At 37.5% G+C, this 23,028-nt stretch overlaps 4 protein-coding genes and 1 long non-coding RNA gene across 7 annotated transcripts; 3 read left to right on the top strand and 2 right to left on the bottom strand.

Moving 5' to 3' along the window:
• Positions 1-3,245: 3,245 nt before the first annotated feature.
• Positions 3,246-7,737, top strand: LOC122015862 (binding partner of ACD11 1-like). Its single transcript, XM_042572926.1, has 5 exons — positions 3,246-3,400; positions 5,468-5,571; positions 5,664-5,739; positions 5,857-5,940; positions 6,964-7,737. Exons 1-5 carry the CDS (start codon positions 3,395-3,397, stop codon positions 7,543-7,545), a joined length of 852 nt encoding a protein of 283 aa, XP_042428860.1. The 5' UTR covers positions 3,246-3,394; the 3' UTR covers positions 7,546-7,737.
• On the top strand, positions 3,407-5,179 carry LOC122015863. Its single transcript, XR_006120987.1, has 2 exons — positions 3,407-3,902; positions 4,787-5,179. It is a non-coding gene; the product is annotated as an uncharacterized LOC122015863 (long non-coding RNA).
• A 435-nt stretch (positions 7,738-8,172) lies between the features above and the next one.
• Positions 8,173-13,115, bottom strand: LOC122015860. Of its 2 annotated transcripts, XM_042572924.1 has the most exons (6): positions 12,829-13,113; positions 12,607-12,736; positions 11,852-12,487; positions 11,561-11,747; positions 11,394-11,467; positions 8,173-8,555 (listed from the first exon to the last, which is right to left on the bottom strand). In XM_042572924.1, the coding sequence occupies exons 1-5, from the start codon at positions 12,903-12,905 to the stop codon at positions 11,439-11,441; spliced, it is 1,059 nt and encodes a 352-aa protein (XP_042428858.1). In that variant the 5' UTR covers positions 12,906-13,113; the 3' UTR covers positions 8,173-8,555; positions 11,394-11,438. The 2 variants fall into 2 exon arrangements, with proteins under 2 accessions (XP_042428858.1, XP_042428859.1); XM_042572925.1 differs by lacking the exon at positions 11,561-11,747 and having other exon boundaries at positions 12,829-13,115.
• A 452-nt stretch (positions 13,116-13,567) lies between these two features.
• Positions 13,568-15,585, bottom strand: LOC122013350. Of its 2 annotated transcripts, XM_042569606.1 has the most exons (5): positions 15,208-15,578; positions 14,329-14,476; positions 14,172-14,242; positions 13,880-14,084; positions 13,568-13,798 (listed from the first exon to the last, which is right to left on the bottom strand). In XM_042569606.1, exons 1-5 carry the CDS (start codon positions 15,448-15,450, stop codon positions 13,737-13,739), a joined length of 729 nt encoding a protein of 242 aa, XP_042425540.1. In that variant the 5' UTR covers positions 15,451-15,578; the 3' UTR covers positions 13,568-13,736. The 2 variants fall into 2 exon arrangements, with proteins under 2 accessions (XP_042425540.1, XP_042425539.1); XM_042569605.1 differs by having other exon boundaries at positions 13,880-14,242; positions 15,208-15,585.
• An 874-nt stretch (positions 15,586-16,459) lies between these two features.
• Positions 16,460-21,524, top strand: LOC122014223 (adenylyl-sulfate kinase 3-like). Its single transcript, XM_042570396.1, has 7 exons — positions 16,460-16,835; positions 17,544-17,684; positions 19,343-19,492; positions 19,682-19,800; positions 19,990-20,074; positions 20,195-20,241; positions 21,084-21,524. Exons 1-7 carry the CDS (start codon positions 16,646-16,648, stop codon positions 21,180-21,182), a joined length of 831 nt encoding a protein of 276 aa, XP_042426330.1. The 5' UTR covers positions 16,460-16,645; the 3' UTR covers positions 21,183-21,524.
• The last annotated feature ends 1,504 nt before the right edge of the window (positions 21,525-23,028 follow it).

Here is a 23,028-nt window from a genome sequence, read left to right as displayed (position 1 = left end):
GCCTTAGGACGGGTTCTTCTCAACCTTGAGGCATCTGGAAGCTAATCAAATGGACAACCGAGCTAAGCGAATTTGACATGGAATACCAACCTCGAACGGCAATTAAGGCCCAAGCCTTGGCTGATTTTTTCACAGAGGTCCAGAATGTCGAGCCGGAGGTAACCTGGAGAATATATGTGGATGGTTCATCCACTCGACAAGGTAGCGGGATAGACATAATGTTAAGCTCACCACAGGAAGACCATATACACTTGTTTGTACGACTGGACTACAGAGCCACCAATAATGATGCTGAATATGAAGCATTGATAGTCGGCTTACAAGCGGCCTGACATGTTGGAGTCATTAAAGTCCTCATCTACTTGGACTCTCGGTTGGCTGCTCAGCAGCTATCAGGGAAGATCAAGATAAACAATGCCCGACTCAAGCTCTACGCAGAAGCCTTCGAGAAGTTGAAGACCAACTTTAAGGAGGTCGTCATATAGAAGATCCCCCGATCGGAGAACCAAGCAACAGATAAGTTGGCAAGATTAGCCAGCTCCTTGACGCTGATTGCCATAGAGCATCCGATCGAGCAAGTTTCATTAGTGGCGCATATCGATAGGATAGAAGGGATAGCTCTCCCGACTGACCGGAGAATGACACTGATAGAATTACTCCGATCAGGAGTCACACCGGCCGATCAGGAGGAAGCCCGTCTACTGAAAAAGAGAGTCGGACGGTTCACCCTTGTCGAAGATCAGTTGTATAAAAGAGGCTTCTCTAGGCTCCTCCTCAAATGCGTCAGGTCAGAAGATGCCGAGTACATCTTGAAGGAAGTACATCAGGACTCTTGTGGAGGTCACTCGGGCGGTCACTCGCTCACCCGGAAGATACTCCTGGCCGGATATTTTTGGCTCACTCTTCAAGAGGACTCCGCTAGGACAATAGGCACTTGTCTGTCCTGCCAAAAATACCAAAATATTCTGCACTGTTCGACCGAGGAGATAAAGACGTCCATGGTGTCTTGCCCGTTCGACCAATTGGGCATGAATATCGTTGGGTCATTCCCCATGGCGACAGGTTAGCGAAGATTCCTGATCGTCGTGGTGGACTACTTCTCGAAGTGGGTGAAAGCCGAGCCGCTCGCGAGAATAACCAAGCATATGGTCATTAAGTTCATTTGGTAGAACATCATATGCCGGTTTGGCATCTCACGCTGGCTCGTATCAGATAATGGGAGACAATTCGCCGGTCAGAAGCTTAGAAAGTGGTGCGAGGGCTATGACATCCAGCAGGCCTTCACCTCTGTGACCTATGTCCAGAGCAACGAGCAAGCGGAAGTCGCCAATAGGGAAATCCTCAAAGGGCTACGGGCTCGGCTCAACCACACTGGGGGCAGTTGGGTTGACGAGCTCCCTAGTGTGTTGTGGGCCCTTCGTACGACCCCAAAGGAGGGAACTGGTGTAACTCCTTTCCACTTAGTATATGGCGACGAAGCAGTCGTCCCTGTAGAGGTTGGAGTAGAATCTGATCGAGTGTGATTCTACAACGAAGGAAATGTCGGACGGAGATTCATGGAGCTCGACTTAGTGGACGAGACGTGGACTAAAGCAGTCCTTCGGCTAATGACATACCGGCAGCGGGTGAAGTAGAACTACAACCGGAGGGTGATCCCGAGGTCTTTCCATGTCGACGATCTCGTGTGGAAGAAAGTAAAGACGGTCGGCGACGTCGCCAAGCTCGAAGCCTCATGGGTGGGACCTTTTAAGGTCGTGTAGAGGCTCCGCTTAGGGGCCTACTACTTGGAGGATGAGAGCGGAAGGCAGCTCGAGCGGTCATGGAGTGTGAATCATCTCCAACCCTATAGGACTGAGTGAGAGGTGCACAAGTGAACATAGATGTATTTGTATATTGCTTCATGGATACAGGACAAATATAAATAAAAGCGAAGTACGCCACTTTTGAGCTAAGTCAACGGTCGAGCGCGCAACCTTAAACCCTCGTCTTCACCAACGGTCGAGCGACGACCTTAAACTCTCGTCTTCACCAACGGTCGAGCGGCGACCTTAAACCCTCGTCTTCACAAACGGTTGACCGACGACCTTAAACCCTCATCTTCACCAACGATCGAGTGACGACCTTAAACCCCTGTCGTCATCAGCGGTCGAGCGGTGACCTTAAACCCTTGTCTCGATAAGCGGTCAAGCATCGATCTTATAATTCAAGAATGATGAACAGCCAATTGTGAATACGCACTATTCAAAAGCTACAAGTTTTCAAAATATGATGACCGTTCGAGATTATTCTGCTATGACTTCTCATCACTGATCAGAAGGTCACAAAGCCACAATATGCAACTCGCAATCTCGCTCAGGGTTTTACGCAGCAACACGTGAACAACTAAAATACGAGTCAAATTGAAAGATGCTGAATGGCGGTAAGGGGATGAACGAATTTGAAAAGATCATCGGACGAACGACCATTCATTAATAATTGAAATGAGGATTACAAACAGCTTGCATGAGGATTACAAAAGAAGGGTGAGTACAAAATCACTCGAGTAAAGTTCACTCTAGATAATCTAAGATATCGTCGGACAATGATTCAATCAGTTTGACTCGACTCTGGACTTGCGTCCGCCATGACCACAATCCGGACTCGCGTCCACCATGATCACAATCCTACTCCGGCCACGCGCGACTACCTCGGCCTCTTCCGAGAATGTAGACAAGAGGAAGAAAAAACAAGGACAGGGAGCAGGTGGCACGATACTCTGAAGCTTATTTGGGCATGACCTTGGTCTCTTTTTAATCTATAATTGGCGTCTAATTCAAATCTAGATTTCTCGTTTTCACCTGAATTCAAACTAGAAGATTTTCAAAATTAACTAATATATTCTTAAGATATAAAAAAAATTAAAATTTGTCAGTCCAATTCCTTACAAAAAATTAAATAAAAAAATAAATTGAGAAGCATCGCCTTTTGAATTGAAATGAAGTTATTGCTAATTACTCATGTGTCAAAAACAAGGTGGAATACTTGTGGAACTTGAAACTTTTTAAAAATACTTTAATAATTTTAAAATATCTTTAGAGCTCGTTTAGAAAATAAATTAAACTGTGAGAGGAAAATGAACAGTTTGCTATAAACTAAATAAAAAGCGCTACGGCAAAATAAAGACGGACGTGTCAGCGGTGCGAAAACCGCCATTCTTTGGGCGGGAATCACAAAGCAGCATCAGAGCTGTCTGATGATGTTTCCTAGCCACGTCTTCTTTTGGACCAAATCGTCGCCCTAATTATTCTTCTAAACCGAATTCCAGTCCACTTCCAGTTTTATCGCGTCACGACAACTCAAATCTCTCTCCGCTCCTTCCTTTCTGCCGACGATTTCGAGCTCCAGATCCTGCAAAATGTCGGTGAGTATTTCCGGATCCGCTGCTCCTTCGCTGGTTCTGCCGCCTGATTCGGATTCTGGATTCCCCTATTTTCTCTCTCTTTTTTTGGTTTTGGTGAAGTTAATCGGATGTTTCTTGTCTTGGATCTGAAGTCTGAGTTATTTTGCTGGTTCTGCCGCCTGACTCGGATTTTGGATTCCCCTATTTTCTCTCTCTTTTTTTTTGGTTTTGGTGAAGTTAATCGGATGTTTCTTGTCTTGGATCTGAAGTCTGAGTTATTCATGATTGGAGACTCGTGAAAGATCTCAATTTGATCGTGAGATTCCATGGCTGAAATTTGACTGCTAGTGATGACTTGCAATTTCTTTCGAACACGATGAACTATTCCCTTCCGTCGCTTCCGTTCGTTCGAAATCAATTTGATTGTAAACGTTCATCTTGGTTCATGTTGTTGATAGTATGTGAATGTAGGTCGATTTCTCTGGATACTGGGTTCTTTTCTTGCTGTACCTTTATGACTAAGGTTGCGTTTGGTTGAGGGTTATCCTTGATAATCTTGGTTATTCATCCAAGATTACAACAAAAATCCTGTTTGGTTTAGGTAATCGATGATTCCCTAGTAATGTTCCATGCCGGACACGTCAGCAAAAGGGACATACAATCAGGAATCGGAAAACTTCGGAAAACTGAGATTTTTCTTGATTCCTAGGTTATCAAAATACCTTCGATAAAAGAAAAATATGAAAAAAAATAAAATGTAAAGCAAAAAAAAAAATACAAAAAATAAAATAAAAAATTTTAAAAAACGTAAAAAAAAATTTTAAAAATAAAAATGGTAAAAAAAAACTTTTAAAAAATAGAAAAAACATTAAAAAATTTAAAAAATACAAAAAAAACATTAAAAAAAATAGAAAAAACATTAAAAAAATAAAAAATAGAAAAACGTAAAAAAAAATTAAAAAAAGTAAAAAATAATAAAAAAATGTTAAAAAACATTAAGAAAATAGAAAAATATAAAAAACCCCTAAAAATTACCTAAAAAATAAAAAAAAAATTAAAAATAAAAAAAAATTTAAAAAACATAAAAAAATAAAAATATATATAAAAATAAAAAAAACATGAAAATATAGTAAAATATAATAGAGTTTAAATATTATTATTATTATTATTATTATAGTTGGTTTTGTAACTAAACTAGGTTATTCATTAATAAGGGTAATCTAGTAAAATACTAAACTAGGTTATTCATTAAAACCTTCAAACAAACATGTTTTTGTTGCATTACCTAAATTGAACCAAACAACATTTGATTATATTTTATTCCCCATAACCTTGGTTATGTGATTACCTGGTAATCACATAACCAAAGTTATACATGATAACTTAAACCAAACACACCCTAATAAGGGTAATATGATTCATCGATTAACTAGTCAATCGATTAGCTCTAGTTCAGCTTGCTTTATTTTATTCTGATTTTTGTGCTTTACTGCCCCTGCGACCGAAATCTGAGGCAGAAACCAAAAAGGAGAAGTTTACTCAAATCGTTTTAATCTGGTTGTTGAATCCAGAGAGTGGTACCTGCCGATTAGTTATTACTAAGAAGAGAAAACTGTATGGTGCACCTACTTCTGCCCGGATGATCAATATTTATGGATATCTTTTAAGTTGTAAATTTTGTGGTTCTGTTTCATGCCCTTGTATCTCAGTGAAAAAAAAATGTATTGGCAGCCTGATCTGACAATGAATTGTCATATTACAGTTCGTGATGCAGAATGATTAGTTCTATCTTTTTCAGAATGATTTGTGTTCAATGGTTACTATCATCTCTTTTTCCCCGAGTGGTGATGTGATTTATCATTGTCTTCTTGTTAAACTTGATTTTATGTTTATTAAACTACAAAATTTTGTGAGATCATTGCTGTTCACAACTGAACATTGAACTCTTCTCTTCACTAATGTTGTTTCTTTCATCTGACTTATCAATCTAGTTGGTAAATTTTGATTCTGTGCTTAAGTAAACTATAAAGATGCTAAGTTTGTTTCTGTTCAAAGCTGAATATCGGACTCTTCTCCTTTTTTCCACAGGCGAAGACAGTGAAAATAAGCAACATTTCTTTGTTAGCATCTCAAAGAGATGTACAAGAATTCTTTTCCTTCTCAGGGGGTATTGATTATGTTGAGATGCAAAGGTTATTTTATTTACGTTTCTAGAACTTTTATGGTATCTGTGAAGTTTATGAATTAGGAAACGATGTTGAAATAGGAGATTTCTTCTTGGCAGTGAATCAGAAGATACTCAATGTGCATACGTCACTTTCAAAGAGTCACAGGGTGCAGAAACTGCAGTTCTTCTTACGTTGAGTTGAACTTATGATAATAACTCCTTATTTCTCCTATATCTGAAAAGGATGCTTTATGCCTTTTTGCAATCGAAACAACAAGATAGTAAATCTGTTTGTACTGTATAAATACAGGGAGCAACTATTGCTGATCGTGCTGTTGCAGTTTCACCAGCGCCAAATTACAAGTTGCCTCCTGAAGCTTACAGGCAGACATTAGTAAGTTGTTCTTGTTACAGTTGCTGCTCACTCCTATGGCTTTTTATGAAGCTTTCCATTCCTTATTACTAAGGGTGGCAATTTGTTTGATGTCATGTTAATCGTGTCAAATAGATTGTGTCATTTGGGTCAATGAAAAGCTACATAAGATAAATATAAAATCATTATTATATTTATTAAAATTCATTTTTATAAAATGTAGGATTAAGTGTTCTCTTTAAAATTAAATTATCGCACAAAATAATATTTTGTAGATGAAATATTTTGATAAATGAATTGATTTGTATATATATATTGTCATTTTGAAATTTATGGTTGTTAGTGTGGCAAAGTCATATGCATTTTAAAGTCAACATTTGACTAGACTAGAATTTTTCTTGAATATTTAGGGCAATGGCTTATTGGAATGGTAGAAAATTGATTTTATGCATCCATGATATACTTGTCCATTAGTTAAGTGGTAGTGCTGATCACATGAGTGTTTGTCCAATAGGTTTTGAGGTCAATTTTCAACGGGTGCAAAATGCCTTGTTGGTATATCTCCCCTTGCAAAGGGTGTTAAGGCAAAATGTTTCCTATGATTTATCTATCTATATCTAGCCATAAGGCCGACAAAACTAGGTCTTTTGGGCCGAGCGATATTACCTTTTGCTCCAATTAGTTAAGTGGTAGTGACTTATGAGAAGGGTTTCTAATTATAAGAATTCCTGAACTGGCCAAAATTGTAGGGTTGTAAATACTAACAGAGCCTATGTTATAGAAACTGAAAGAGAATCTTTTCATGGCTATGTAATAGATCTAAAGAAATCTCAAAGGGCATTTTGTCCATCTTTGAGCATTTTGTTCATCTTCTAAGTGCAAACTCTAAGGAAATGTGAGGCACTGAACCTCATTCGAAGGCAACTTTGTGTTTATCTGTTTTCTCTGAAATGATAATTTAGCTGTTATTTGATTACCAAGTATGAGGTGCTTCTCCTTTTTCATTTTTGTTTTCTTTTAATCATGACTGTTTACACCTGAAAGGAGGGGAAATCTTCATCTACCAGTGCGGCAGTGCAGAAGGCAGAGGATGTGGTAAGTAGCATGTTGGCCAAGGGCTTTGTTCTCAGTAAGGATGCACTCCAGAAAGCCAAATCCTTTGATGAGCAGCACCAACTTCTGTTCACTGCCTCAGCTACAGTTGCGTCTCTGGACAAGAGGATTGGTCTCAGTGAGAAGCTAAGCACTGGTATGGCCATGGTCAGCGGGAAGGTCAGGGAGGTAGATGAGCGATTCCAAGTATCGGGGATCACAAGGTCAGCCCTTGCCACTGCTGAGCAAACAGCCACAACCGCTGGAACAGCTGTTTTGAGCAACAGCTATGTCTCAACCGGTGCATCCTGGATCTCAAGTGCACTTGGCAAAGTAATGAAGGCAGCTGAGGATGTTAGCATGATGACTAGGGAGAAGGTGGAGAAGGCTGAAGAGGAAAGGAAGGACTTGTTTTGGACCGAGAAAAGTGGGATTGTGAGTGACTATGCAAAGGTTCACCTCAACGACTCATTGCCAAGTGAACCTCCGACTGTGCCTGTGTATTCTATGGATGAGCTGAAGTTGCGGACCTAGTGAGTCACGTACATTTGATAAGTTGGTGTAGTTGTTCCCTCTTTTGCTTTGCACAATCATTCTTTTGATGCCCGCACAATCCATTGGCATTACTGGGCAAATGCAGTATGATAGCTGTGTAGCAGAATAAAAAATAATTGGTATGCCTAAAATCGGACTTCCAAATAAAGTACATTTGTGTTCACCAGTCAATAGTAGTCAGTGTGCAACCACTACCTCTTTGTTTAAGGCAGGTGACAGTTGATCTCTTGAACTAGTTCAAGTAAACTGCCTTAAACGCGCACTACGTGTAATTTGGTTAGATTTTAAAGTTATTTTAATAGATAAGTGACCCTGAAATCACGCGAATACGGCCTCTGTAGAATAGCTCCCAGATCAGGCCTTTCCAGTATAAAAACAAAATACACCCACTCCAGAATCCTGGCCAAATATTGATGGATAGAAAATGAGTTTAGACATTTCTCTATTAGCCAAATATTGATGGATAGAAAATGACTTTGACATTTTCTATTTTTCCATAAATGATATTTTCTTTTTGGAAAAAAAAAATGGGTGTGAAACATACCAACCAAATAATGTATCAAATGAAAAATACCAACAAAACACTGCCTAATATTTGCAAGGAAGTCAAAATAAATCATCTTAGGCATATTTCATGGGCCATAGTAAGGTGTCAAACATCAAGTTCCTAATAGTTTCAAAGTTTAGTTGTCAGAATTATACAAGTCCTTTTGATTGTCTAAAAATTAATAGACATGACTAAGAGCCACTTACTGATGCCATGTCACTCAAACCAACAACCACAACAGTCCATTTCGCGAGGCTGAGTATTTAATTTGGAGAAGACACTATCAACTTTTCTCAAGTGATGGAAGCCGCGTTGCTCCATCGAGCTCAGCTACTGTCTTACAGATTATTTCCTTGAAAATGCTTGAATAAAACGATTACAAATTGCATTGGAAGAAATTCTTCATTGAATACTTATAGAAGTCACTAGCTTGCGCTAATTCCTGCAATGGAGAAAGTAAATAAGTGCTTAGCTTGTCCAGCAAAGTAACAAAATCTAGTTCTTGACACGCAGAAATTTCAAAATGGATATATACTCCTTGACCCGTCACATGCTTCTTCAAGCTCAGCATTCTCAAACCACCTCATCTCCTATAATGTTTAGGAGAGGTTGGGAATCTTATCTAGATGCTTAAAATTCTACAAACTATAAATCTAAAGAAAACCTTTCTCTTTCAAGTAGAGCCGTCAATTTGTATTGGGCCCGTCAAGTAGGCCTGCTACAACCAAAAATTTAAGTGAATTGGGATGAAATTTTATCAATCCATTTTAAAATGGATCCAAGCAGGCTGACCCACGCGAGTCATGGGCCCAGGTGATCCGGCCCGTGGTGGGCTCGGATTGGCTCGTAGGTTGAAATTTTTTTTCTTCCAAAATTTAATACTAAAGTGGAAAACTCAATGGATTTGTGGGCTTGACCTGCTTAATCCGCAACCCAAATCTAAAATTTCAACCTTTTCTAAATCTATATTTTTTAGCAGACTCGTAGACTTAAAGTGGGTACAAAAGTCCATATGAGCCTGTGGACCTCTTTTAAGGATTCCGATGTAGAAAAAGAATTGATCGTTTGTACTTCTATAGTATCAATTATCATTTCAACGATCAACTTCTTCCATAATGATAACTATACTACCTATTATCGTCATGATATCAACCAATTTCATTCTGTTAACTAGTTGAGGAAGAATTTGCAAATTTATGAAGTCGGACCCACTTAACTTGCAACTAGCCTTGGGTTGGATTAGGGATTTCCTAGCCCGTCCCTCCCCGCCATATGATAGGCTTTTTGGTGGGTGGACTCACCCCACCACTGATTGACCCACTTGACCGCACTACTTTCAAGAAACGGTCATCATCATTGTTAGATAGAAATATCAGATATATCTTAATCTAAAGATGTCTATTCTTCTACTCAAGTTTTAGACTGATCTAATTATGTTTAAGGGCTATAAATGAGTAGACTGATCTAATTATGTTTAAGGGCTATAAATATGAATATCAGCAATATGTCAAGAACATTATAGAATAATAAATTATTTCGCATCAACTATTTCCCCTACTTTGGTCGCTCATGAAATTGTAATTTTCTTTCCTTTGCATGATTACTTGTCTCCCCTCATCCATCCTTGTTCATGTCAAAAAACACATCAAAAAGGCAACCTTGTTTTGTACCCATTTGTAGCAGCAGTCCACGAGTTTTCTTCTCCAAGTTTCAAATATCCCATCTCCTGCAGGAACACCAAAGAGGGAACTACCCATCTACACAATCTTCTACAACCCAAGCATCTTTCCTCAACACCGAGCCCTCTTTGCAAACACTTGCCCAACCCTCAAATGAAGTGGCCAGTTCCCATGTATGAGATGTGGTCATTTACATTCGAGAATTATCCTGTATGAGAGGGATTGCTGGACAGCAACCTTGCCGGAGGTGTCATGGTCCCTCTTAAGGCAACATAAGTATGACAATGGGATGAAGTATGACAGATTTCCGCTGTCCTATACCCACCTCTCTTAACTCTAAGCCTCGCACCATACTGGTCTTTCAGCCTGCAGTAAGTTCACCCACCCTCTCCCACTATTTTCCATTACCAAGTGCCAATTATAAGACCAGAAATAGAGTCACTTATCAACATTCTCCCCTCTCTGAGTGTATAATTGGAATTCTAATATCAATTATTTTTTCTATGCTTCATCATCGATCTATTTTACTTTGCAACCTCTTGAAAATTTTCATCCATCCTAGCAAAAAATTAGAATCCTACAATACCTTCAATATAAGGGGGAGCTAAAGAAGATTATATCAAGATTTTTGAAGAGCAACAGCAATTTCACCTTTTTGGATATCAAGTACTCTGAAGATCGCCATCAACTTCACCTTCAATAATCACAGTCCAACCAACAACTACTTAAAGGTCAATCCCAAATGACTGATGTTTATGTTGTTGCACTGGTATTATGTCTTGGTTTTCATTGTTGCTGTCTTAGGCTTCATGTTTTTAATGAGATTTTTGTAGTCTATCTATAACCATCATGTTCCTCAACATCCAGGTATTCTCTCATAATCACACAGGACTGGATGATAAATGTTTCAAATGGAGAGATTTTCTTCCAAAAAGTATCAATTGCTAGAAGAGGAGCTAGTTGCAAGCTCAAAATAATCTCAGACTAGTTGCAAGCTAAGAGAAAGCCAAAGTTTCCAGTAATTGTTGTGCCCTTTGCTACTACTTAATGTGCATTCTTCTAAAGTGTGTAGACAAATTAAATTGCATGGTATCCTGTAAAAAGAAATATATTCTAAAATCATTATAGCTGCATATAGATAGATACATGGTATATACAATGCAAAATTAAAATTTACATTAATAGTTCAAGGGAAACATTGAAGCCAATTATTTTATATTATTTGAATGATTAAAAAACAGAGCCAAGAGGCAAATTGATTACTTCAGTTGTTCGCTACTAGGAATAATGTGGCACCCCACTGCCAGCGCCATAGAACCAGTATAAACCTTGTTGCAGTCATTTTCATATTTCCAAGTCCAACTAGTTTATCTTCAGCATTCCAATAAAACATACTCTTACAGAGTTAAATGGAGAAATAAGACCCATGAAGCTGATCCCAATTAGTTGGTACTCACAGTTTTAGTAATGGTGTGGTAGCAGTAATTCCGGCTAATTTTATGATAACAATAACAAATAAAATCATGTGAATTTTACCAGCATGAATTTGTCAAAAAAAAAAAAGGACAGTTGCATAAAGGTGGTGTAAGATATAAAATTACCTAAGCTGATTAATTGCTTCCATGAGCCAAAGGAGTTGGTAAATTTCACTTGTTGGCATATAGGGCAAATATGACTGCATGTTTCAGAGTGGTATATATTTATTAGATGAGTAAGACAATGAAACAACAAAAGTAGCTGCATAAAGAATGAAAGAAAAGTATCCTACCAATCAATGAAATAACAAAAGTCACCCAAAGAATGAACTTGATACGGTAACCATATTGAACTTGATATTGTAACCTAAGTAATAGCCTTTGAAAAGCTCCAAGATATCGATAAAGATGATTATTATATGTTACTCGTGCGTATCGACTAAGGTTGCTCTTACTTCTTTCATAATATGGATTGTATATCTGTGGCAAAAAAAAAAAAAAGGGTTATCTAAAAATTCAAGATAATTTATAAAGCAATCAAATCTAGAACACTTTGTGAATGTGGGTGGCAACAAGTTACTCACTTGATGTGGTTCATGATTTCCCAAGGGAGCCGATTCTATCAGATTATGTTGGTTCGGAGCACTCCACTTAGCAAATTCATATTTGCACCATCGCATATTAGATCTTGAATCAAGTGCGTTGGACAATGCAGAAAAGCTGAGTACTCGTGGAGTTGGGAGGTTAGGCCGATCATCTGATGATTTCTCAGAAGTATCTTCACCTTCACTACGGATTGTTATTTTGCACGCTCCAAGATCACCAGCACAGCTAGCTGATCTAGGATATGCATATACTTGGCCATTCTCCAACTCATTTGAGTAAAAAGAATTCTTGGAACGGTTAATCAAAGCCTCTATATTCTTTGTGGAAAAATCATTCCAGTCACTCCCATTATTAGCCAATGAGATGTTTTCTTTCCTTTCCTTCGAAGAGGGACTAGATAAGAACTTAGCAAGTTCATCCCGTTCACGTTCATCCAACTGAACCCATGTAAGGGCACTCTTGCCAGTTTCCTGATTTGTTCCCCTGACAAAATCCTCCACTGCCAAGATCTTATTTCCAATAGCCGATACAAATTCACCATGCCGAGCTCTCGCATCTTCTCCAGCTGACAAAGCCTCATCATTTAACTTCACAGCATTTTCAAGCTCTTCTAGCTGAGAATTAGCAAACCAAAATCGGATTTTGTCCCATTTCCTCAAAACAAAACTCTCAGGAGATATTAAAAAGGAAATACACAAACTCGAAGGAATTGCTAAAAATGTTCAATTAATACCTGCCATTTCGCGGTCCCAAGAACTGTGTGAAGCTCCCTTTTAAGCTCGCCGGAAGAGAACTGGACTCCACCAGAGGACTTCGAAGCGTTCTCCCGCTCGTGGACGAACTGTCTGTAGACGGATTCCAACCTACCAATCGAGAAATCGAAGAGCCAACAACTAATCAGCGGGAAAACCCTAACTAGAACGCGAGGGGAAAATTATCCAAAGGGCAGGCTCACCGATCGGCGGAATTCTGGACTTCCTCCGCGGCGGCGAAAAAGGGATCCTTCTCCCACCGTTCGAAGTTTGTCGCCATCTGAGAGCAAATAGACGGAAGAGAGCCCTGTCAATGGAAACGGTCGCCTCCCTTCTCGTCGTCAGCTGTCTGTATTGTTTGCTGGCGAAGCGAAACGAGCTCGACAACGAACGGATTCCAGAACGCCTGCGCTGCTCCAAAATGGATCTGGGGATTCTGATCCTCACGGACATGAACTCGTGCAAAATGAGCTTTATCTTCTTTTTTCTTCTTCTATAATTAATAACATAAAAGTTCTTAAATTCTCATCCAAATTTTTAAAAACGATTTTATAATTTTTTTTTACCCGTTACATTCATTTTCTATATCAATTACCAAATAACAGAGTCTTGATATAAAAAAATTCTGTTTATTTTTTCTCCCTCTCGTTTCAATTGGTCTCTACGTTTCCGCTCTGTTTATCTTAATATTTATCTCCTTTGAATTTCTTAAGCTCATTGGTTAGAAATACATTAATTGGAGCAAAATAAAAAGATAATGTCATTTATCTCATACAGTCCAGTATCGAATACCATTGATCCCACGATAAAATTCACATAAGTAAATCACAAGGGATGGTGTTAAGTAGGTCATCTTCAGAATTAGTTGGTCAAATATGACATACTTTCTGGAGCCTATCACCACCATCAGCCAACAATACAAGCACAGAATGCCAGTAATGCTCTAAGAAACCATTCACCATGAACAAGATAGATTGAGGCTATGCAAAAGCAGAGAGTACGAGCACACAAGAGCTCTTGAAAAGTTACACCAGAAATGTTCCTGAGTCCTGGTGAAAGCCAATTTAGAAAACACTGGAAGGAGTCTTCTACAAATAAATTGAACTCAATACTAGCATCTCCCTTCTCTAGACGAGTCTCCCTTCAGTTTATGAACTGCTGACTGCTCCATGCCTGCGGTGCCAAATCCATCTTCAGTGGCTATCTAATTTCTTGATGTGTTATTGTTAAACATAGAAGTGCCAATAAGCTTACTCAGCATATATTTTGCAACAGAAGGGAGCCATTTCTCTCCCCTAGCCTTTTTCAATGCTGAAACTCTCTCTTCCTCTTTCTTGGCTGCTGCCTTGGCTGCACCTTCTTTAGCTTCAGCTCTGGCCAAGGATCGCCTGCATGCTTCTGTTGCAGCAGCCATGATATCAGTGCCATCAACGACCACAGATTGAACTTTCCTTTTGAACTGCAAAAGGTATTTTTCATGCATCCTATCAAGGAGTTGGGGAACAAGTATGAGAAAATTCAGCAGATGGGTCATACAGCATAAAACCTTCTTTGATTTCTCATTCAGTTCTTCCCCTGGCAGGATTCTTGGTTTCTTGGTTGGCAATTTATATGTATCTGGGCAAGAAGTTTCAAATTTGAAATACACTATTTGAGTAGTTTTTCTTTAAAAATACATGTAAATCAGACATGAAAATGCATACCAACAGGATCCACTATTATGCCAGGAGCTGATTTTCTGAATAGGCGAATACCAGCTACGTTAGATTGTGAAATTTCATCATCGGAGAAGCCAGAGCTTTTGACCATCTCAAGGCTTTTATCCAATAGGTCATCCAGAAGTTTTTGGGCCTGCAAATAATTGTACAACTCTTACACCAAGGTATAAGATCATGATAGGAAGGACATGAATTGGTTTGGGATGTTAAACTTAGGAGTTGGAATTCCAGATTCTGTTCCATGTCATTTCTATTTAGTTGTGGATAGTTCTAAAAGAAATTTGGTAGATTTCCCAAATGGTGCACCTACTTTTGAGTTTAAACAGTGTTCCTTCGCTTTCTACAAACTCATAATACATAGTTTCAGAAATTTTAACGCTTTCTTCGTTGTACAATTATTTTGATGGCCAAACGAGCTCATTTGGAGAGAAAAACAAAATACTGATGGATATAAAAGTTAGAGAATTATCCAGAATTGTTTGGTATCAAGGAGTTTTGAATCCAATAAACTTTTAACAGAGGATGAACTCACTACCAACTAAAATTAATTACTAATACATAAAGTTCTAGCATAATGCTATTATGATTCATTCAGCATGTATTAATGCAAGCAACGTTGCCAGTTAGAATGACTATGAATCAGTTTCGAAAGAGCAAAAGGCATCCAGGTAGGAGTTAGCGAATGCAACTGATTAACTACTAAATTAATCTAATTAATCCACATTCTATCTTGAAAAAGACTTTCATAAGCTTTGGGATTAACAATTAAATTAATCTCGTTAAACCCATTTCATTTCCGCATTTTAACAAACAAGCAATGTGCGACAGTAAACACTAAAACCTTCCCGAAACCACTAGAATCACCTTTATCTGATAAAGCTTCAGCTTAGGGGCTTTGGAAAGCATCCTTCGGTCGTGGTGCTTATTGTCCTCGTCGGAAGAGGAATCCGCGTCGGAATTGCTGGGCTTCCGGCGACCATTCGAGGCCGGTACGCCGTAGCTGACTGCGGCAACGGAGTCGATGGCTGCTTTCCAGTCAGCATCCCCGTCCTCTTCGCTGCTACTGCTGCTGCCAACACCGCCGACAGCCAGATCGGCGTCGCCCATTTGAACGGTTCTCTTCTCCGTGCCGTGCGGCCGCTGCGTCCGGGCTTGCTTTTGGCAATTTCTCAATCCTGCACTTTAAAATTCGCACCACGCCCGAACTCGAGTCGAGTCCGATCTCATATCAAAACCTCGAACGTCAGTTCAAAATCGAACAATTCTAACTCAAATTGTTTATTTATTCTTTTAATAAATCAGTGTAAAAGAGTATGTAAGTTATTTTTAAGATTTAAAATATATATTAATTTTAAGATAAAATTTGATTAAACTAAGGTTGAAATCAAGAGATGTGGCTGCCTCATGGTATCTAAGTGGATAAGTTCCATCGTTTAATTAATTTAATCATCGACTTGGATTGAGTCCACTAAGCAATGCCAACTAAGGTTATGGATGCCACTTTTTTCTTATATAGTGCTTGCCTTCGTGGAAACCAACTTGATAGATAGTGGCTCTTTTGATATGAAAAAACCACCTCATATAGAATATATACATATGAGGGTGTTGGTCATAAATTTTTTATAATGAAATAGAGATCAAATTTCGATAGGTATATATTATGGTAAAAAAAAATTTCTCACCTTTTATATATATATATATATATTTATATTTTGACTGTCAACTATAAATTAATCTTATGATTTATCTCTTTTTATATAATTTAAAAATATATTACGAGAAATATTTGAGATGATAATAATCATCTTTTACTATCATATACATATAATTTCCTTTTTATTTGATTGAATAAAATTTTAAAAAAAGTTTTAAAATAATAATTTTATATACTATTTTATGTTTGTGATTCTATATAACAATAATGAAGAGCTATTCTTCGTATATTCCATTATATAAATGAATTTCCAATACCAATTTAATTAGTGTAGTAAATTGGGTTATTTGGTGCAATTTGGAAACTGGGAGGGGCAAAATATCTATTGTTTAAATATAGGGATGCAAACGAGAAATAGTCAAATTAGGGGCATGAATATCAGGCAAGAGGCAACGAGGGTTGAAAGTGCAATTTTGGAAAGGTGTCGCCATCACCAGGACGCATCTCCGGCGAGATTCACCGCCTCTGCTCTCGCCACGGAGTCTTCTGGCTTCGCTCTCCTTATATACCCCCTCTTCCTCTCCCTCTTCCAATGCGACTCCTTTCTTAGTCTCCTCCAAGAGCTCGAGATAGTGAAGAAGAAGAGAGATGTTCGCATCCGCACCGCTTCAGCCCCCAACAACGAACTTAGGGTTTCGTCGTGCCGTGGTCTCAGTGGAGAAGCGTATTGGGCGGAGCAGTGTAATCACTCCCGGGTCAGCTAGATTGAGACATCCGTCGCCTCGGCTCGAGGCGGTTTCCCGCGGCGAGGAACAGTGCTGTGATTCCACTGGAACTGGTAATAATAATTTGCTGAGTCTTTGTTTAGCCTCTGATGGGATCTACCGCAGTTATGGATGGAAGTGGGATCCAAATTCTATAGTGGGTATCTTGCAATTGCGTTGCATTGCTAGTGAAAAAAAAAAACTTTTTTCTGGTTATTGTTTAAATTTGTGATTGTGCTCTTCTATAATTCCTCAAGTGTGATAAACTGGCAGACTCGTGGCATTGTCCATGCTTCTAAAACATGTCCCAGTGACACTGGTGACCTTGTTGTAATCTGATTCAAATTACATATTGGACGTTGCCGACTGTGGTTAAATAGTGTCTAGATTTTACCGAATTCATTTCTGACAAAAAAGAGGTAAATGTGAAGTGTTGTGTTTTTATGTTCTTTTTTTTCTTTTGAGGACTATATTACCGAATATTCGTTTACTTTCAATATATATATATATATTTGGAGGAAAACGGCATCTTAGTTTACTTGTGAATATTGAATCTGCAGAGTATAGAATTATTGTCGCACCACTATTTCTTGAGTTTGAGATTTTTAATTTTTTGGTGCATAAATCGTTTTTTTCATGTAATCCACTACTTTAAAATGTTTAATTTTTAGACTGAATTTTCACTATTGAAACTCAGTTATTCTTCAAGCAAATAATAACATGCAGTTATGCTGTGAACTTGTTTTAAGATTTATAGTTATCATATACATGAAACTTTGCAGGAGCATCCCCCCATGTATTATCGACTGTTGGAAAATCAACAAATATCTTATGGCATGAATGTCCAGTTGGAAAACTTGACCGGCAAAAGTTGCTGGGGCAAAAAGGATGTGTTGTGTGGATCACAGGCCTCAGTGGATCAGGTTTATTCTTGATGATCCTAGTAAATTTCTCTCCTTGGATATCTTTTAGAAATGACAACCCATTGCTTTTATTACACCTCGTCTAGTTAGCAATGTAGTATATTCTCATTGGCAATTCTGGATCCAATTTTCTAGATATTATTTTTATTTTTTTTTCAAATGATATATTCTTCACATGGTCTACTGTTTGATCTAGGAGGACTTAAATGTATTATTGAATCACTCACATGTGAAATTGCTGAACATCATCATTTAAAATGGGTATATAGCTAAAAGAATGAACTTGATATGAGTGATTGTGTAAGACATTTTCTTTATATATATAAACGAGTTGGTTTCCTTAATCTATCATAAATTTAAGTTCCACCCTCCATCATTCAATTTTCTTTAATTTCTCAGTCTAGTAGTCATGTGGTTAGTGCATGGAAGCAATATCACCTTAATTCTTCTAGATACTCTCTCTTATGACAAATTGTTGCTCAGATAGTCTTACTACAACAAGGATTTAAATAGGAGAAAAAATTGATATTTGCAATCGAACAGTACTTATAGAAAAAGTGACGTGGTAGTTAATATGGACGAGCAAGTTTCTATTAGTTAATGTTAAATATCTTTGACATCTTATTAATGAGAAGGAGATATTGTTGAAGGTGTAAAGGAAAACTAAAGCAAACGTAGTTGATGTAAATAAAATGATCGAAGTGTAATGATATTACTAGTTGTAGTTGATAGTTCAATGGAGGAGATGAGATCTAGTTAGCTAAGCCAAAATAGTTAGGAATGTTACAAAATTAGATTGCTTATGTTCATGTTGATGTTGTTTTGAGAGATTTATTAATATTATTTACAGAATAAAGTTTGGGCAATCAAAATGAAGAGAGCCTTCTTGATTTTGTTTGCAAAGAGCAGTGTTGAAGAATCAAGGACTTATAAGATGGATATATATGATTACTTACAAAGGTGGAATGCAAAATGTGATTATTAGTTTGCATTTTTGTTATCCTATTGAATAAGTCAGAGCAAGGTGTAAGGAGAGTCTTGATATTCAGCTTTGTTTGTTTGTTTACCACCTTTCATTTGCTTGATTTTTTAGTTGCTCAGTTGTTTTTCGTATAAGCATTTTTTTACCAAATTTCCAATCACTTGATATATCTTATTGTGATGCACAAAAAAATAGGTTTTTGGTACTTTCGGTTTTGTCAATGGCAAGCATGTACTTTCATAGTGATCTTTTCTTCCTTTCAGTGCATGAATATTATGTTGCGAAAGCCTGCTTTTACAAATAGCTTGCAAACATGATCCTTTGATTAAAAGCGTTTTGTATCCCCAGAGCTTTTATTCCCACAAGCTCAGGAAAGACTTCCGCATGCGCTTCAAGACTCCACTATAATGCCCAAGCTTTTGTTTATCTGCCAGGAAAGATTGGATTTATCTACCAATTTTAAGCCAAGGACATCCATAAAACAATTTAACAATTACTTCTTAGATACCTATACTAGAAAAAGGAAATAGAAAAAGCAAGATATATTTACTGCAAGTGCTATAATCCAATATTTTTTTAGCTTTACAGATCTCTGTCTGCCAATCTTAAATTCTGATTTAATTTTTCAGAATTTTATTACCGTCAAGATTAATATGAACCGTGTAACATTTTTTAGGTAAAAGCACTCTTGCTTGTTCTCTGAGCCGAGAACTGCACCATAAAGGGTATCTAACATACATCCTTGATGGTGACAATATTAGACATGGCCTGAATGGAGATCTCAGTTTTAATGCGGAAGATCGTACTGAAAACATACGGAGAGTTGGTAAGGAATTTTTATGCTTCTTCATTTCTATTTTCCAATACCAGTTTTTCAATTCTATCTATCAACAATATTAGCTTTCGGCTTGTTTGCTTCCAGATTTGGAGCAGTTATGTCATGATTCTAATGTTCTCATAGTTTTTATCTTGCTTGGTCACTCTAGCGTACCCTTTCTAAAATATAATTTTACAGGAGAAGTGGCAAAATTGTTCGCGGATGCTGGTGTCATTTGTATTGCTAGTTTAATTTCTCCATACAGAAAGGAAAGAGATGCCTGCCGTGCAATTATGCCAGATTCATCATTTATTGAGGTAGTTGTTTGTTAATGTAATCCTTAACCTCATGAATTAAATGTCTAGATAAGTGGTTCACAAAATATAAATTATTTGCGTTTCTTAAAATTCAACCAGAGATGTTTGTGGCAAAAGAATTTGTCTTTCTCTGACCCATGAATAATGGAATTACTACTTGAATCTTCTAACAACATCAATGTTATTCAGGTATTTCTTAATATTCCTCTGGAGGTTTGTGAAGCAAGAGATCCGAAAGGATTGTACAGACTTGCACGAGCAGGAAAGATTAAAGGTACAATGAAATTGGTTCATGTTATGTGAGTCATATTGCTTAAGCAGAGCAAGTAAAGAATGTGTTTTACATATCTACTCTTTACATTCTCTGATACAAAGAATCTTGCCTGTGATGCAGGTTTTACTGGGATAGATGATCCATATGAACCACCACTGAATTGTGAGGTAAGCATTTCTACAACTAGTCCAAGGTATCTTTTGATGTAAGCCTCAATCAAACCTGTGTTCATTGCAATATATTGAGTAGATATTTGCATAATAATATCCAACAATAAGTATAGAGTTTTTCAAACACCCAGAATCCTAATTTGATCATGAGATTTTCTATGAAGAATATGATTTTGAAGCGCCTTATTACTTTATGAAACCTCTTGTTAAGCAATTAGTTGAAAATTTTCCTATGACTTGCATCCATATCTTCTTTCATCAATATTTAGTAGACTAAGAATGTTAATAATTTTAGAAACATTTTTTTTCATAGGTAGTTTTCCATCGCAGACTGAATTATTTGTATCATCTTCTTTAACTATATACACTGATTACATGCATCTTTGTTCATTGATATTATCTTAAACCAGTTTTCCTAATTCAACTCTTTTTAACGCTAAATCTAGTTCATACATATTTATTTATTTTTTACTTTGATTTTATGATTTAGTTTGTATCCCTTCCCTTATCATCCTCAAGATGTTAGTTCGTCAAATTCCTGTCCTCTATACATCCAATTCTGATTTTGTGCAAAGGTAAATAGTGAAGGAAAAATTTGATCCAAACCACAGTATGATTTGATTATCATCATCTGTTAAAATTTAGTAAAATAATTGTCATCCATGACATGCTATCGCTGATGGTGATACTAGTCAGTCAAAACCAACCTGGTTAACTCATTAACTTTATCAGCTTTGGGCATGTTTTTCTCTGGCAAACATGTGGGTCGCTACTGTAATTCTTGTTATTCCACTTTATATTGGCTCACATTTGCTTCCTACTGTATGTGGCTTTCTCAGATAACAATAGAACTGGAAGATGGAAAATGTCCTACCCCAAAAGCTATGGCGGAGGAAGTTGCATTCTTCCTTGAAAAAAATGGGTTTCTCCAGGGTTAATAACTTAATATGATAAGCTATGGTCTACATCTCGTGGACCAAGGAGTGCTTGTCTTTTAATCATCAGGATTGTAATAAGTCATGCCAACTTTCTTCTGATGTGATACAAGAACAACCAGAATTCGTGTGAGCTCATGGAGAAGAAGATTCTTTCATTGTTTGCTCTTATTTTTGGGTCGAAATAATGGGAAGACGGTTTCTCAGCATGTGGTTGTCGTCATCCACATTGGTTTGCAAAAAAGGGCCTTTGTATTGAAAATGAACAGTCAGTTTCTACTGCGTCATAGATATCATGTCATGTTTTCCCCTTTTGTGGAATTATTTATTATAGCAAAATTTCAAGCTGCTTTTTTCCGCCTGCCTGTCGAACGGCCATAAGGCTGTCACGGATTTAGAGAAGAAAATCTTCATATTATTCATCTCTTGCTTTTGAATACATCAGTATCAATTCTCAATTTTACTAAATTTTTAACAAGCTCAAAGTTTAAGTAGGAAGGCTTAATTTTAACACTCACCAAGAGTCCTTGCTTTTCATAATAATAATAGAAAGACTCATGCATTCCCCATTTCTTTGTCGCATTTAGCTTTCTCATACGATCTCATGTAAATTAATTATTTGTACCAAATTAAGCCTGAGTTGGGTCCGAAATGAATTAGATTCGGTAAGATCCAAAGGAAAAAAAAAAGAACTATTCATTATTTGGGTGAGTAGATCAAAAGGGAAACACATGTAAAGCATCTGCAATAAATAATATGAATCCATACATTTAGTTCGTGTAAAATACTATCTGTCTGTTAAAATAAATTTCATACCTCCCCCTCCCCTGCTTCTCGAGTGCAACCCAGATGATCAGCTGAATTGCAACCCAGTGAACTCGTTACCTTGATCAGAGCTGATCTAGCTGCCTTTCTTCTCTCCCTTTCTGAGTTCTACGCGGATCAGTTCATTTACAACCTAATAACTTCGTTGCCCAAAGCAATAATGTCTAGTTGTCATCAACTATCTCATGCCATCCTATCTTCCATTAATAAGACGTGACTAATTCAACACAACCATTTATTAAGAGCGCAGTTTCCTCGATAGGGAGATGGATGGTGAGCGATATAATCTCCACACATGGACAACTAAGGCAGCGACAGTAGTAAGGAAGGACGAACTATGCACAGTAAGAGGAGGGAATGTTGTACGCATGAAAGAGAAGACAACTATAGGAGAAAACTCTAATCCTTCCCGTGTCATTTTTATCAAAATGGTCATAATTTTCATTAATTAGTAAAAGATTTTCCCCACGCTGCATTTATTCATAAATAGCTATTTCAACTTTAACCTAGCTCCCATCTAATAATTAATTCAGAATTTGACTATGAAAGCAGAAAAAATCGAGTGAAAAAGGTGAATGAATGTGTGAAGACAGAGAATAAAGAACTTCCAATTTAGTACTCGCCATTGAATGCACAATTATGAAAGAGCATCAAAGCTTACCAAACCCCTTTATCTTTACGAACCAAAGTGATCACTGATTTAAGTGCTTGTAATCAAGAAACCAACTAATCTTAATAGATGTGAGTGTGCCAACTATGCTGAATCCAAGATATCCAAGTTTGCACTTATTGCTACATGATCCTGTTAGCTGCCTAGCATTCATTACTGCCCTATTCAATGCACAGAGACTCAAAGATAATTCGGTAGCAAGTGAGCAACTACATTTGCCAGGGTAGGACAAGTGACAGAGCAGAGGCAGAACACTTTCTAGGCAAGTTTTACCTTGATTCTTATAGAAGACGAGAGAATTGAGAGCTGATTGTCTTATGGATGTTATTGTTAGATTGAACAGCAATTACAACA

The sequence above is a fragment of the Zingiber officinale genome, chromosome 8B, assembly GCF_018446385.1.
Source record: "Zingiber officinale cultivar Zhangliang chromosome 8B, Zo_v1.1, whole genome shotgun sequence".
Lineage (NCBI taxonomy): Eukaryota > Viridiplantae > Streptophyta > Magnoliopsida > Zingiberales > Zingiberaceae > Zingiber > Zingiber officinale.
This window is presented reverse-complemented; position numbering and strand designations above follow the sequence as displayed.